This window comes from Zingiber officinale, chromosome 11B, assembly GCF_018446385.1.
Source record: "Zingiber officinale cultivar Zhangliang chromosome 11B, Zo_v1.1, whole genome shotgun sequence".
NCBI classification, from domain to species: Eukaryota; Viridiplantae; Streptophyta; class Magnoliopsida; order Zingiberales; family Zingiberaceae; genus Zingiber; species Zingiber officinale.
This window is the reverse complement of record NC_056007.1, coordinates 55,264,645-55,281,648: the sequence shown is the minus strand read 5'-3', so window position 1 is coordinate 55,281,648 and position 17,004 is coordinate 55,264,645. Positions and strand designations below refer to the sequence as shown.

At 41.2% G+C, this 17,004-nt stretch overlaps 1 protein-coding gene across 1 annotated transcript; it reads right to left on the bottom strand.

The window, feature by feature from the left end:
- Positions 1-56: 56 nt before the first annotated feature.
- LOC122033929 lies at positions 57-736 on the bottom strand. The gene is made up of 2 exons (XM_042593077.1): positions 677-736; positions 57-602 (listed from the first exon to the last, which is right to left on the bottom strand). Exons 1-2 carry the CDS (start codon positions 734-736, stop codon positions 57-59), a joined length of 606 nt encoding a protein of 201 aa, XP_042449011.1.
- Positions 737-17,004: the final 16,268 nt, after the last annotated feature.

Below are 17,004 nucleotides of genomic sequence, written 5' to 3'. Positions count from 1 at the left end.
CCTTTATTTAGCGCTCATGTGTCCTTAATTTATTTTTTTGTAAATATATTCCTTAATTACGCTCCTGGGGCCTTACAATTCTCCCCCCTAAAAAAAAATTCGTCCTCGAAATTTGACTTACCGAAAAACTCGGGGTAGCGGTTGCGCATATCCAATTCAGATTCCCACGTTGCCTCCTCCTCCAGCTGGTTTCCCCATAGAACCTTCACCATTCGGACCTCCTTGTTGCTCAGCTTCCGGACTTGGCGATCAAGTATTTGCTTCGGCACTTCCTCATAGGACAGATCTGGTGTCCACTGCACGGTTGTGTGACCAATCACATGAGAGGGATTAGGTATGTATCCTCGAAGCATGGATATGTGGAACACATTATGAACCCCAGACAGACTCAGTGGTAGAGCAAGCCAATAAGCCTGAGTCCCAATTCGTTCCAGAACCTCAAAAGGCCCAATGTACCTTGGGCAGAGTTTTCCCTTCTTGCTGAACCTCAGTACCCCTTTCATCGGTGACACTTTGAGAAATACGTGATCCCCTACTGCAAACTCCAAATCCCTCCATTTTAGATCGGCATAACTCTTCTTCGGCTTTGTGCTGATAACATCCTATTCCGAATCTTAGCAACCAAATCCACTATATTGACCACAATGTCTGGTCCTAACACGACCCTCTCTCCTACCTCATCCCAATGCAATGGTGTTCTGCACTTAGGTCCATACAACACCTCATACAGAGCCATACCTATTGTAGCTTGGTAACTATTATTGTATGTAAACTCCACCAGTGGTAACTTCGATTCCCAACTTCCTTTAAAATCTACCATACAAGCTCGTAGTAGATCCTCTAAAATCTGGATCACCCGTTCGAATTGACCATCGGTCTACGGATGGAAAGTGGTACTAAAAGTGAGTTGTGTACCTAATCCACGGTGCAACCTTTCCCAGAATCCGGATGTAAACTTTGGATCCCTATCTGACACAATCAGTGCTAGAATCCCATGTAATCGTACTATCTCCTGTATGTACAATTCTGCATATTGTGTCATAGTGAACGTAGTTTTTACTGATAAGAAATGTGCTGACTTTGTTAGTCGGTCCACGATAACCCACACTGCATTAGACCCCCTAGGAGAGGTTCGTAGCCCCACCACAAAGTCCATAGTCACGTCCTCCCACTTCCATATAGGAATCGGAAGTGGTTCAGTAGTTCTGCTGGCTTCTGGTATTCTGCCTTCACCTGCTGACAAGTAAGGCACTCGTGGACTACTTTGATTATGTCCCTCTTCATGCCCGACCACCAATACAACAGCTGCATATCTTTATACATCTTTGTACTCCGTGGATGAGCAGAGTACGGAGCAGTTTGCGCTTCAACCATGAGGTCCTCTCTGAGTGAGTCGACCTTCGGCACCCATATGTGACCTTTATACTGCACGATTCCTTCAACCATTGAATAGATATTGCCACCCTTTGCTTCATCCCTGCATTTCCATTCCGTCAATTTCTGGTCTAAGGCTTGGCCTATCCAGATTCGTTCTAGTAAGTTGTTAACCGTCAGTGTTGACAAACTATTCTGCTCATTTGATGCTATCACTTCCAATCTCTTCTGCTGGAACTTTGTTATTAGCCGTTCCTGGGTGGTTAATTGTGTCAATGTTGTGGACTTGCAACTCAGAGCATATGCCACCACGTTGGCCTTACCAGGATGGTAATTGATATTGTAGTCGTAATCCTTTACCAATTCCAACCACCGTCTCTGCCTCATATTCAATTCTTTCCGTGTAAAGAAATTCTTCAAACTTTTGTGGTCTGTAAAGATCTCATAGTGTTCCCCATAAAGATAATGCCTCTAAATCTTTAATGTGAAAACATCTGTGGCCAATTCAAGGTCATGGGTGGGGTAATTATACTCATGCATTTTCAATTGTCGCGAGGCATAAGCAATTACCTTCCCATCCTGCATCAGCACAACCCCTAATCCACTCTTAGACGCGTCCGTGTACACCACAAATTGTCCGGAACCTCCTAGAATTGTGAGTACTGGTGCTGTCGTCAATCTTTCTTTCAGTTCTTCAAAACTCCTCTCACACTGTTCTGTCCATTCATACTTTACCCACTTCTTGGTCAGCAGGGTCAGGGGTAAAGCGATCCGGGAAAAATTCTGGATGAACCTTCGATAATAGCCGGCTAGCCCTAAGAAACTCTGAATTTCGGTTGCATTCCTTGGTGTAGCCCAATTCTGGATTGCCTCTACTTTAGTTACATCCACCTCTATACCTCTCTCTGAGATTATATGTCCCAAAAATGGAATTTACCCCAGCCAAAAATCACATTTGTTGTATTTCGCATATAACTATCTATCCTTTAGAGTTTGCAACACGATGGACAGATGCAACCGATGCTCTTCGTGATTTCGAGAGTAAATCAATATGTCATCAATAAAGACAATGACAAATTGATCCAAATACGGCTGAAAAATCTGATTCATCAGATCCATGAAAATTACAAGGGCGTTAATAAGTCCAAATGGTATGGCTAGAAACTCATAGTGACCGTAACGAGTTCTGAATGTCATTTTGTGGGCATCCTCCTCTTTTACCCTCACTGATGGTATCCAGATCTCAAGTCAATCTTTGAAAATACCGTTGCCCCCCTCAGTTGATCAAAAAGATCATCAATCCTGGTAGAGGATACTTGTTCTTGACTGTAACTCGATTTAGCTCCCGGTAATCTATGCATAGACGCATTGTCCCATCCTCCTTACGCACAAACAGCACTGGTGCTCCCCATGGTGATACGCTTGGTCGGATAAAATCTTTGTCTAGTAGCTCTTGTAGTTGCTCTTTTAATTCTTTCATTTCTGTGGGTGCCAGTCTGTATGGTGCTTTAGACACGGGAGTGGTTCCAGGTATCAATTCTATCCCAAATTCCACTTCTCTAACGGTAGTCCCATGATATCATCCAGAAATACCTCAGGAAAATTCTGTACCACTTCCACCTCCTCCAGCCTCGGTCTACATCTTTCAGACTGGACCATGATATTAACCAAGAATCCATCGCACCCCTTTCTAATCATCCGTTGTGCTTTGCATGCTGTGATGACATGCAGACATCTTCGATCGGGTATTACGTTGAACACGTAATACCCATCCTTAGGTAGTTTCAGCTTAACCATCCGTTGCTTGCAGTCAATGATAGCTTCGTACCGTGTCAACCAGTCCATTCCCAGTATCACGTCAAAGTCTGCCATTTCTAACACGATGAGATCAGCATACATTGCCAGATGTTGCATCATCATCCGAAAATTCCTTACTATATTGTTACTATGTAGTTCATCTCCTGAAGGTAAGGAAACACTGTATTCCATAGTCATTTGATCGGGTAATATGCCTAGTTTTGTGATATATGCCACAGATATAAAAGAGTGGGTAGCTCCGGAATCAATCAATGCATAAGCGGGTAAGTTGGCGATCGAAATCATACCTGTGATGATCGAAATCATTCCTTACACTCTCCCTTTGGTTGCCTCCTTGAGCTATGGGCATTCCCTAGCAAAATGTCCTGCCTTCTTGCACATGAAACAAACATCTGAACACATCAGACACTGTCCTGCATGTATTTTCTCACAATTGGGGCACTGAATTTTATCTTCAGCCTTGGAAGTTGTACCGTCTGCTGGCCGAGGTCCCCGAGGTCACTGTCGTGTCTGGTTCTATTTCTGTGGCTGCTTGCCTTAAGTTGGAACTGTAATAGGTTTCTTACCACTTGGTCCCTGTTGATCTCTTTCCGGATATCCCACCCTCTTATTTTGTGCTTCTTTGATCATATCGTTCCGATCTCTCTCGGACACTAGAGCCTAATCAACAGCCTCCCTGTAAGTGGTAACTCAGCTTAATCTGACATCATGTCTAATTGCAGCTCTTAACCCATCTATGAAGTGCTTCAGTTCTTCAGCTGGTTGCCCTGCAAACATGGGCACAAAGTATCGCTCCCTTTCAAATTTCTTGACATACTCAGCCACTAGCATGTCCTCTGGTCGGAGCTCCAGAAATTCCCTTGCTAATCGCGACCTGCTATCATTAGTGAAGTACTTTCCATAGAATATTTCTTTGAAGCCATCCCAAGTCATGATATTCAGATCTACTAAAGAGCGAGTACCTTCCCACCATATGCATGCATTGCCACGCAACATGAATATGGCACACTAGACTTTATCAGCACCTGTGAGTTGCATGAAGTCGTAGATTGTCTCCAAGGATCGTATCCACTCCTCAGTAACAAGCGGATCTGTAGCGCCCTTAAACTTCATCGGCCCAAGCTCCTTAAACTGCCTATACACTGGGTTTGCAGTGATCGCTGGGTGACTATGTGCATATCTATCCTCTCTAGCTCTCAATAACTGCTGGATTTGCTCTCCATAAACGTGATTCTGCTCTTGTAGAAGCCCTGTTAGCCCTGTCAAGAACTGACTGTTCTGACCACCCAACTCGCCATTGTTCCTACTAGCTGCCATGACTTGTATCACCCATCAAAAATCCATCATTTCCTTTATTTACCATTCATATTATAGTCAGGTTCCTAGTCAAATTTCAGAACTGTAATATAATAAATCTTACAACTTGCGGCAGGAGTAGTCGAGTTCCTGACGAGATGGCTTATGCACGCTGTCCTTCAGAAGTGATCAGGAGTGGTGGCTCTGATACTAACTGAAACATCCCTAGACTTAGGTGAGTTCTTTTTTTAGGTAACCAGTATACAAAAGACATCGAACAAATCCTTCACCATATAATATCATACTTAGCATAAACAAACATCACCATCCAAAAATACGAAAACAAGTGAAACACATGTATGACCATGTTCACCAATAACAACTTTATTTCAACAAACCAAGACCTATAGAGCACTCCTGAAACTTATGGACGGTATCGTGTATCCATCAAGTCTTCTCGGCTACCCCGTCTGTGTTCCCTCCATCCCAACATGGGATACATCTCCCTCACTTGTAAGTAGGCATCATGAGTCTACATCCCAGTAATTACATAACGTTACAAGGATATAACATTCATGGACTATAAACATTCAAGCAATTCCATATCAAGATTCCGAAGTTAATTATTGTATAACATGCAGTATATAAAGAAAAATATCTTTACAGTCAACTAAGGTGTATATGTCACACTGTGCTGACCACAGTTAGAGCTAGTCTATCAGTCCATACCATGACCCTAGAGGTACCTCTTAAATGAATCATGGAGTCATAAGGCCGAAGCCAACATAAATTCCAGTTTCCGTTATAGATTTACCATATCAGTCATTGTTGGAAGGGCCCTCCCCAGAGCTCATCCCGGGGCACCCAACCCGTACTGTCACCACATGTGTTCATATACATCCAGTTAACCTATTAATCCCTTTTAATATACATAAATACCTTTAACTTCAAGATTTAAGAAAGTAATAATGTAGCAAGTAGCTTCGAGCTGTGGAAAAACCAAACTCCTGAAAACCAGGCTAATAAAACGTGGTAACTAGCACTAACAAAATTCCTACTATAAAGAACCAACTTTTCAATGTGGAAGCTAACATGACACGGCAATTGGGCATTAAGGAAATTCCTACTGTCATAACTACAAATTTAAATATGAAAGTTATCATAACATGGCAGCTAGTACTTAAAGAAATTCCTATTGTACAGATTTGCATAACATTGTAATTGATCTCCAAAAGAATTACCTGCTGTAACGGTACTCAACCTTTAATGAAAAACAACTAGTATAGCATTTTATTAGATATTTATTAGATACTAAATGGAGAAAAAAATGAAGAAGATAATATTGTCAGAGTTAGAAACCATACTTACGAATTAACATAGTACTCCATTTGAAAGAAAGAAAAACAAAAAAAACAAAATCATCATTTAAAGAATCTAGCCTAGCATTCCAAAACCATCAATATACAGGTAATTACTAAGCTGGAAACATCAACAGCAACTCTGATCAATCACCATTTTCTCCACAATTTTAGATTAAACACTTATAAGATCTAACAATCAACCAAACCCCTTAAATTCGAGAATAATCCGTAGAGCACAACTACGTCAAAGACATCAAACGATCAAAGAATCCGAACATGTGAACCATCCAGAAGCGTAAGAGGAACCGATCACAGACCAGAAACTCAAATCAAGAAAACAAACCAGAACCCCCTTACAAGCAACCTTCGATTATCCAAAACCAAAAATAACTTGGCTAAAATCCCCATAGTACACTAAATCATTGCAGTACCTAACTATACATAAGAGCAAGGAACAATAAACCTTGAATTAATTCAGAACCAAAACCTCCGCATTCCAATAACCAAACAGCTATCAAAAGAACCCAAATCAACCCGAAAATCACTATAGGACAGACATTCTTGAATCCATATTTTGAAAATCCAAGGGAAACCTAGTGAAACACCAAATCGTGCAAGAACATACAAGAACATCTCTAATTCTCCCAAATTGCAGTTCTATAAAACCCATCCTCCTCATATCATTCAACCTAAATGAACCTCACCTATCAATTAAACCTACTCTCCGAATCTCATACCCAAGTGACTGAAATGTACTTGCCTTCCTCCCTTGATGCTTCTGCCGGAGCTTATCTACACCGTGCGACGCATGGCTGGAGATCGGACGCAGCAGATTTTGTCGCTCCATCAAGCTAGTGAAGGTAATGAGGCCGAGGCAGCGTCTTCTTTGCAGGAAGCCGTGCGTGAAAGGGAGAAAAGTGCCTCGGCACAGTTACCTAATGTAACGCCCGCCCTCCCTGCTAACCCTAAGGGACGGGGCTACGATACTCTATGTACAAATTTTTCACTTTTTTTTTTTTTAAAAACAGCGGAAGACTTAAAATAATTCTCTTAGTTTAATAAAAACTTTTCTTTTGTTTTCCCTTTCATCAAATCCGAACAACATTACCATGGCCTCAATAACATGATATCAAAATTAGTAGAAACATAACATCAAGTCACACATACGGTACTACAATTCATGATACCAAAGCATAGTTCTTTAAAAGTTTTTTTTTTAAAGCAGGTTCTTATTTGGTTGCCTAGCCACTGCCACACACATCTCCTTGCCTCTCCTGCTGCTCCTCTAGCTCATCCAGCTTTTTCCTTTATCTGTAGTACAAGGACAGTAAGCTGTGAGCACTCATGGCTCAGTAAGTTCCTTTCCTACTCACTAAAACCGAAAATCATAGTATAATAAAGAATGTCTCAACATGACATCATTTCAACTAGTCATGATATAATGTAACATACTCTTTTAAGCATATCATGCAACATGAAGAAATCATAACTAGTCATGGCATATCATAGAGTAAAGCATAGCATGAAGCATAACATAATCATATCTAATCATGTCATATCGTCATAAGGAGTCATGGCATATCCTACACATGGACATATCATGGAACATAACATAATCATATCTAACCATAACATATTATAAATCATCATAAGGTATATGCAATACGATTTTGAAAAACATGTATCCGAAAAACATGTGTATGTCTCATGATCTTTAAAACCATTTCTTCTTACATATATACTTGAACATAATCTCAACTTAAAGGGGATCCCGGCTATGTACCACTTACATATTGCGCGCAACCTATGTAGATCCAAGGTAGCAAGTCTTGAACCCTACAAGGTAACATACTAGGCCCGAGTCTTACTCCATCGACCTAGGGGCACTTAGGAGCCCATCCCTAACGAGGCCCGAGTCTTATTCCATCGACCCCGGGGCGCTTATGGAGCCCACCCTTGGTACAAGCCATATAAAGTAAAGTACATGTCATACTTATACATATCATACATCATAAAAGCATGCATCACTTAGGCACACATCCTATCATAAAAGTATGCATCACTTAGGCATACATCATGTCATAAAAGTATGCATCACTTAGGCATACATCATATCATAAAGGTATGCATCACTTAGGCATACATCATGTCATAAAGGTATGCATCACTTAGGCATACATCATATCATAACAATATGCATCACTTAGGCATAGATCATAAAAACATGCATATCTTAAGCATAAAGCATATCATCAAGCATGCATAATTTAACCACATATCATAACATAAGCATGCATATTTTCAGCTCATATCATATCATCAAAGCATGTAAAATTTACCCACATATCATAACATAAAGCATGAATATTTTGAACTCATAACATATCGTAGAAATTCTCATCTTGTATAGTTCACAAGCATACATGTCTAAGCATAAAAGTGTATCATGTGCTCATCCAATCATAAGGAACAATGTAACATGATTAATTTGGGTACTAAGCTTCCTAATCCTTTAGGTTCTTATCTTGGCCGAAACCCTCTTAGGTGCCAATTCAGGTTTTAAACAACATCTAAGCATGTAGAACCTAATTCATCCACATATCATTTTCATAGGAAGTATTATAAACAAGATTTACTTGGACTCTAAGTTCTCCAAGTCCTTAAACCTCATTTGGCCGAACCTTAATAAGTGTGAAACAAGGTTCTAAATGACATAAAGCATGGAAACCTTAACCATATTTATAGCATTTGTTTCAAGGAATATGGTAAGCACAATTGAGTTAGTTCCTAAATCCTTTAAGCCCTTAAAATTATGTCATGGCCGAAACTTACAAGTACTCATTTAGGTTTTCAAGCAAGCATACAAGCATGTGAACTTACTCTAACATCATGTATAAATTTATAAATGGCATCATACAAGTGGTCATGGCCGAAACTTCCCTTAGCATCAATTTAGGTCACTAACAACATATAGCATGTGAATTTTTAGCTTTCTACATTTCATATTCCATGGAGAGTGACATGAGCATGTTCAATGTAAGTTCTAGGGTTTCTAAGGCATGTATCCCTTCATGGCTGAGACTTTAAGGTGTCCATTTGAATCATAGTCAAATATATAAGCATGTGAACACAATCAACATGTTATCTCAATTTCATAAGAAGCATCTTTAACACATGAGGTCTAAATTTTAAGGTTTCTAGGTCTTTAAACCCTACATGGCCAAACCTCATCAAGCATGGAATTTGTTCAAATGGCATAAAAGCATAGAAAGTCATAACACATTTCATAACATGTATAAAAGTCAAGCACTATAAGCAAACATTTAAATTGTGTCTTAGGTTTCCTAGGTTTTTCCTTTCTTTATCTCATAGCATATGTTTGGCCGAAACCTTCCAAGTCTTTAAACTAGGTTTTAGGTGGCCTAAAGTATGGAAAACTTAAACAAGTTTTATGGAAAAAACATCAAAGGAACTATACATATAAGTTTGGTTCACAAACAAGCTAGGACCCTTGTGGTCATAATTATCATATATCATGCAACCAATTTTCCTATACTCTAATTAAGCATGGGAGCATCAAACAACTTTCATATTTTATTGTCATGGAGGTTTTGAGCATGTTAAAAAAAATTGTTTAAGCTATTCTAAACCATCCACCTTACCATGGCCGAAACATTAAAAGTGATGTTCATGAGTTTCTATCAACATACAAGCATGCAATTCTTTAAGAAACTCTATATTCTATCATATAAACATGGTGAGTTTAAATTCAAAGTCTTCCTAACGCTAAACCCTTCCTTGGCCGAAACTTGTGAGTGGGGTACTTTTGGTTCCAAGTAACCTTCAAGTATGAAAACAATAATGGATCCTTAACCATTTATTTAGAGGGTTTTGTGCAAGTTAGGTAAACAAATAAATTCCCTAGCCCTTATAAAACCTTTTTGGCCGAAACTCTAGGATTAGGTACATCTCTAATCCAGCATCACATATATATAAAAATATGAGAGAAAACCTTCTTACAAAGCATTGAAAAATTACCATGAATCAAGGCTTATATTAAACATTCGTAGGATCAACAAGTCCTTTCTTTGGCCGAATTTTCACAACTTTGTTTCTAGGTTTTAAAATCCTCATAAAATCCAAAAACACATTAAAACCACTTGTACCATAGGTGAGGGGATACTTACTTCCTTTTCTCTTGTGGTTCTAAAGTGTGGTGATGGAAGAAAGGGTCTCTTCTTCTTGTTCTCCTCCTTTGATTTCCCTTGGTAGCCTTCCTTGTATCCTAGGAGGAACCTTGTTTTGGGGGCCGAAAATGGAGGAGAGGGGGTTGAGGATCTCGTTGGTGGAGAGGAGAGAATGAGAGAAATGAGAGAAAAATAAAATCTTCTCTTTACATGCTCCCTTTTATGTTAAGGGGGAAGAGGTAGCAAAATTAGTTTTTGCTTTCCTTCTCCCTTAGCCCCTTTTTTTTTTTTTTTTATTTAATTTATTTATTTGTTCTCATCATTCATGATGAAACAAGGGGGAATGAATCCCCTTAATTGTCCTCTTTAAGTCACGGCAAAGGGAGAGGAAGAGGGAGAGAAAAGAAGGAAGGCAAGCTGCCTTTCTCTTGCTCTTTTCTTGCTTTCTTTTGGCTAGCTTTTACTCTCATCCTTATCATGAGTTTCCCTCCTTTGCTATCAATATATCATTCCTATCCCAACTGGTTATAACCCATTAATCCTATCATTTACATCATGAGAGGTTCAAGGTTCAATTCTTGACCATTTCCTATTTTTATTTCTTTTTATTTCTTTTTGGTTCAACATTCTACTAATATTTTTCTAAGGCAAATTCATCATTTTCATATTTATCTTAAAAGCTTAGTGGGTGTTACACCTAAGGATTTTATATACTCGGCTTGGGTTTAATTTGCATCACCTTAGGTTACTTAAGATTAATCCCCACCCAACATAATTAAGGTTTCTCCCCCATATCTCCATTAGGTTCCATACCTCCATCCTATGATAATGTGTTGTACCAATTCATTTAAAAATTTAGGTAACAATTTCTTCAATTTTGTAGTAATTATTTAACTAAAATCCCTTATTTAGCGCTCATGTGTCCTTAATTTATTTTTTTGTAAATATATTCCTTAATTATGCTCCTGGGGCCTTACACTATCTCTGTGATCTATCCTTGATAAGGACAAGCTCAATGGAGCTAATTTCCTAAATTGGTACAGAAACTTAAGAATAGTTCTCAAGAAAGAAAGAAAACTATACGTCCTAGAGCAGCCTATTCCTGAAACACCCCCACTACTGCCACTAGAGCAAATAAGGATGCTTATAAGAAGTATCAAGATGATGCATTAGATGTATTATGCCCTATGCTTGTCACCATGAACTTTGAGATTCAAAAGCAATAAGAGAACATGGATGCTTATGATATGGTTGAACATCTTAGACAACTATATCAAGGACAAGCAAAACATGAGAGATTTGAGATCTTTAAGGCTCTATTTCAATGTAAGGTACAAGAGGAAGTCTCGTAGGACCATATGTGCTCAAAATGATTGGATAAGTAGGAAACCTACAAAAATTGAGATTTCCACTAGGCTAAGAATTGGCAACTAACCTTATTCTATAGTCATTGCCTGAGAGTTACAGTCAATTTGTCATGAACTATAACATGAATGAAATTGATAAATTATTGCCTGAGATGTTGAACATGTTGAGAACTACAAAGCTCAATCTTAAGAAGGTAAAGTCTAGTACCATTTTGATGGTACCAAAGGGCAAAGACAAATGGAAGACCAAAGGTAAGGCTAAGACCCAAGTCAAAGGTAAGGGCAAGATTCATGCATTGAAATCCAAAGGTGGGGTTGCTAAGGAAGGAACTTGCTTGCACTGTGGTGAGATTGGACACTAGAAGATGAACTATAAGTTGCACCTAGAGGAATTGAAAAGGAAGAGAAGTGAAACTTCTACCTCAGGTATATATATTATAGAAGTCAATCTATCTATTTTGTCTTATTGGGTATTAGATATCAGTTGTGCATCTCACATTTGTACTAATGTGCAGGACCTTTGAAAGACTAAATCATTGGCAAAGGGAGAAGTGGACCTATGAGTAAGCAATGGTGCAAGAGTTAGTTCTATAGTTGTAGAAACATATTCCTTATCGTTACCCACTGGGCTTGATTTAGAACTTGAAGAGTTCTGTTATGAGCTTGCCTTAACTAAGAATATTATCTCTATTTCTTGTTTGGACAAAAAGATTTTTCATTTATAATAAAGGACAAATGTTATTCCATTTATTTGAATGAAATATTCTATTGTATTACACATCTTATGAATGGACTCTATGTTCTAGGCTTTGAAAATCCAAACAGTTAAAATCTAATGATTTCAACCAAACATATCTCTGGTATTGTCGCTTGGGTCACATAAATAAGAGTCACATATCCCAACTCCAAAAGGATGAACCTTTGGACTAATTTGATTTTGAATCATATGAGACATGTGAATCTTTTCTTCAAGGAAAGATAACTAAGACTCTATTTAGTGGACACAGTGAAAGAGCTAATGACTTGTTAGGACTCATACATACTAATGTATACGGCCCGCCCTTTCAGAATAGCAGATAGAGGAGGCTATCATTACTTCATTACTTTTACTGAAGATATCAGTAAGTACGACTATGATCAAATTAAGGTGGGGAATACCTTAGCCAAGAGTTTCATGACCATCTCATTGAGCATGTGATTATATCTCAAATCACTCCACCTGTAACACCACAATAGAATGATGTCTCAAAAAGGAGGAATCATACTGTATTAGATATGGTATGATCGATGATGATTAAAACAGATCTTCTTACTTCCTTCAGGAGACATGCTCTAGAGACGACCACTTTCTCACTTAATCGTGTTCTATTTAAGGTCGTCATAAAGACACCATATATGATATGGACTGGGAAGAGTCCCAAGATATCTTTCATGAAGATTTGGGTTTGTGAGGTATAAATTCGATGACAAGTCTCAGATAAACTAGGACGCAAATCGGTTAAGTGCTATTTTATAGAATATCCCAAGGAAACATAGGGATATTACTTTGATAATCCCACACAAGGCAAAGTGTTTATTGCTAGAAATGGTGTCTTTCTAGAAAGGGAATTTCTTTCTAGAAAACTAATGGGAGTAAAGTTGATCTTGAAGAAATTTAAGATACATAAACTAGCATTGAAGCCTTAATAGAAATTGAACATGTACCAAAAGATGTTGTGGATCATGATTTTTAACACCGCAAGAAGTTATGCAAAAATAACTTGTTCAAGTAGAACAATATTTACACAGATCTGATAGGACCCATCGTCAACCTGAGAGATATTTTTTTCTCTTGTCTGACCATGGTGCTTATTGGTCTTAATGAGCCTACATCTTATTAGGAAGCTGTACAAGGTCCAGATTATTAGAAATGGCTAGAGGCCATGAGATCTGAAATGGAATCCATGTATTCTAACCAAGTATGGACTTTTGTTGATCCACCTAAAGTGATCAAACTGATTGGGTGTAAGTGTGTCTTCAAAGTGAAGACTGACATGGATGGTCTTATGTATACCTATTGATACGGCTGATAATGGAGGGGCCTCAGAAGGAAAGGGGGAGAAGGGTCAAGGCTATGTAGCGGTCAAAAGTCAAGATGATATGGCAGTCATTAGTCAAGGTGACTTGGCAGTCAATAGTCAAGCTGACGGGGCAGTCAGAGTCGAGCATAGGGGATAGTCAGAGGCCAGGCAGACTTGTTGATAGAAGGGGCAAAGCAGTAGGAAGATGAAGGGAGACGACAAGCGAGGTACAAGTCACGGGTCGGGATCGGCAGAGCTGACTAGAAACATCCCGATCTATAGGCCTGCGGTCGAGGGCCAGGAAATACAAAGCGCAGGGTACAGATCGGCATCGGTAGAGCTGTTTAGAGATGGCCCGATCTACAGGCCTGCGATTCAAAGGACTGGAAGTACAAGTCACTGGTCGGGATCGGTAGAGCTGACTAGAAACAGCCCGATCTACAGGCCTACGATCGAGGGACATGAAATACAAAGCACAAGGTACAGATCGGGATTGGTAGAGCTGTTCAGAGTTAGCACGACTGGCAGGTGATGCTTAGAGGTTGGATTTGATCAGAGGATGCGAGGCAGATGCAGGCCTCAATAGATCGGATGAGCTAAGCCGTGCGGGAGTCAGGGAATCACAATTGTCTGTCAAGGGGTAATCACTACATACCAGCGATATGTGCGGAGGCGGAGGTTTCTAAATGAGAAGATGCTTTCACAACCAATAGCAGCCTGACAGATGGCCTTCATTACAAGACAAAACCCATGTGTAAAGGCGGAGGTTTCGAAAACAAGAAGATGCTTTCACGATCAATAGCAGCACGACAGGTGTCTGGGACTACACGACAAAGCCCAGCGTCTAACGCTTTCTGACAGGATGGCAGGTTATAGAAGCGAGAAGGGGGCATAAAAAGAGGAGGCTTCTTCGTACGAGGGGACGTGCCCTCTCGTCACTTTTTTTCCACAACTTTTCACTTTCAGTCAGTTTTTTCCTTCTCTTTGCATTTTCTGGGGAAAAAGGACCTAACTTAAGCGTCGGAGGGCCTGATTCGGGGACTTTTTCCCTGGGTTCTGGTCTCTAACGTGAGGAGGGGGATCGTCTGAGTGTGTGCAGGGACCTGTAGCATCGTCAACCGCCCGTGGGAGCCGAATCACCCACGACTTTCCGTCAACAACCAGGCCATCGCGACCAGCCTTCGTCCGACTCAGCCTTCGGACGGGATCAAATTTGGCGCCGTCTGTGGGAAATACAACAGCCTAATCCGAAGCGTGAAGATGGAGGACCGAAGAGATATCGGGGAGCTGGAAAACCGGGGTAACGCTGCTGTACGAGAGATCGACATGATTTCAGGAGGGCCCACTGACGGGGACTCAGGCCGAGCCCGTAAGTCACATGGTCGGCGGTTGTATGTGGGAGCTGTGGGGTGTAGCCACGAGCAAACGTTTGACCCTGTCATTAGCTTTGGGCCACAAGATTTGGTGGGTCTGGAACTACCCCACGACGATGCTCTCATAATCAAGGCCGTTATCGCTAACAGCCGAGTGGCCCGGGTCTTTGTGGATACCGGGAGCTCGGTCAATATTTTGTTTAGAGCTGCGTTCGAGGAGATGCAGATTGACGCCGCTGAGCTCCAACCCGTAACCACTTCTCTATACGGGTTCACAGGTAACGAAGTCAAGCCCATGGGTCAGATCAAGCTGGCCATATCCATGGGCACTGAGCCACTGGTGCGCACCAGGAGGAGCACCTTTATAGTGGTGGACTCTCCTTCCTCATATAATGTCATCCTGGGAAGGCCAGCTCTGCATGAGTTCAGGGCTGCTGTCTCTACTTTCCACCAGAAGATTAAGTTCCCGGTCGGCGAGCAGGTCGGAGAAGTCAAGGGAGAACAGAAGGTGTCCCGAAGTTGCTATATTGATATGGTCCGGGTGGAGGCACACAAGAGCAGGAAGACTCAGGATGGTGGTGTGCACGCTATCCGAGAGGAGCCTCTGCCTATTGCCGAGGAGCCTATCCCTTGGGAAGAAATTCAGTTGCATGCTGACAGAGCAGAGAGCATCACTCGCATTGCCAGCGACTTACCACCGGAGCTTAAGTCGGAGCTGATACAGTGTCTAATCCGCAATAGAGACGTTTTTGCTTGGTCCCCGGAAGAACTGCCCGGAATCAAACTAGAGATAGCCGAGCACAAGCTTCATCTGATACCTGAAGCCAAGCCAGTCAAGAAGAAGAAGAGAAATTTCTCCGCCGACCAGAATAAAATTATCCGAGCTGAAGTGGATCAGCTCAAGAAGGCGGGACATGTTCGGGAGTTGCAATTCCCGTCCTGGCTTTCTAACATTGTATTAGTAAAGAAGCCTAACAACAAGTGGAGGGTGTGCATAGACTTCCGCGACCTCAATAAAGCCACCCCCAAAGACTGTTATCCTCTCCCGCGGATCGATCAGATGGTGGATTCAACTGCTGGCTGTGAGAGGATATGCATGATGGACGCTTATCAAGGATATCATCAAATACCCTTACCCAGGGAGGATCAGGAGAAGGTTAGTTTCATAACGGCTGATGGCACTTTCTGTTATACGGTTATTCCATTTGGACTTAGGAATGCTGGGACCACCTACCAAAGGATGATGGACAAAATCTTTCGGAGTCAGATTGGGTGGAACGTGGAGGTCTATGTTGATGACATCTTAATCAAGTCCCCCCTGGCGTCCAGTTTAATAAAAGATGTAGAAGAAACCTGTGGGACTCTAAGGCAATACGGTGTAAAGCTGAATCCCCTGAAATGTCTGTTCGGGGCCAAAGGAGGGAAGTTTCTGGGTTATCTGGTGACTGAACGAGGGATAGAAGCCAATCCTGAGAAGGTTCAAGCACTCTGAAACATGCAGATCCCTCAGAATCTGAAGGAGACGCAGAAGTTAGTAGGCAGGATAACGACACTGTCCAGATTCATCTCCAGATCTACAGATCGGGCCGCGCCCTTCTTCAAAGTCCTCAGGAAAGCAGCTAAGTTTCAATGGACGGAAGAGTGCACACAGGCCTTTGAGGAGCTAAAGCAATACCTGGAATCTTTACCAGCGCTGTTCAAACCTGTTGTTGGAGAACCCCTCTGGGTCTATTTATCGGCCACCCCCGAGGTCGTGGGGGCCGTGCTAGTTAAAGAGCAAGATAATGTACAACTGCCAGTGTATTTTTTCAGTCATCTATTGAAGGGGGCTGAGTCTCGGTACACAGCCCTGGAAAAGTTGGTTTACGGACTTGTTCTCATGGCTCGGCACCTCCGACCATATTTTTTGGCACATCCTATTACCGTCCTGACAAACAGTACGATGGGGCGGGCTCTCACCAAGGTGGAGGTAGCAGGTCAACTTGTCAAATGGGCAACCGAGCTAGGGGAATATGATATACAGTATCAGCCCCGAACCGCGATCAAGGCGCAGGCTCTGGCAGATTTCTTGACAAAGGTTTATCAGGCGGATTCGGAGGAGGTTTGGAAAGTTTACGTAGACGGGTTGGCTACCCATCATGGAAGTGGTGTAGGTGCACTTCTAATAT

What these genes read in the sequence shown, in the direction of transcription:
- LOC122033929 (XM_042593077.1), bottom strand. Translation starts at nt 736, where the DNA reads ATGGCTCTGTATGAGGTGTTGTATGGACCTAAGTGCAGAACACCATTG. An exon ending in CACCATTGCATTGGGATGAG is followed by an intron (nt 603 to 676) that starts GTAGGAGAGAGG and finishes GATTCGGAATAG; the next exon opens with GATGTTATCAGCACAAAGCC.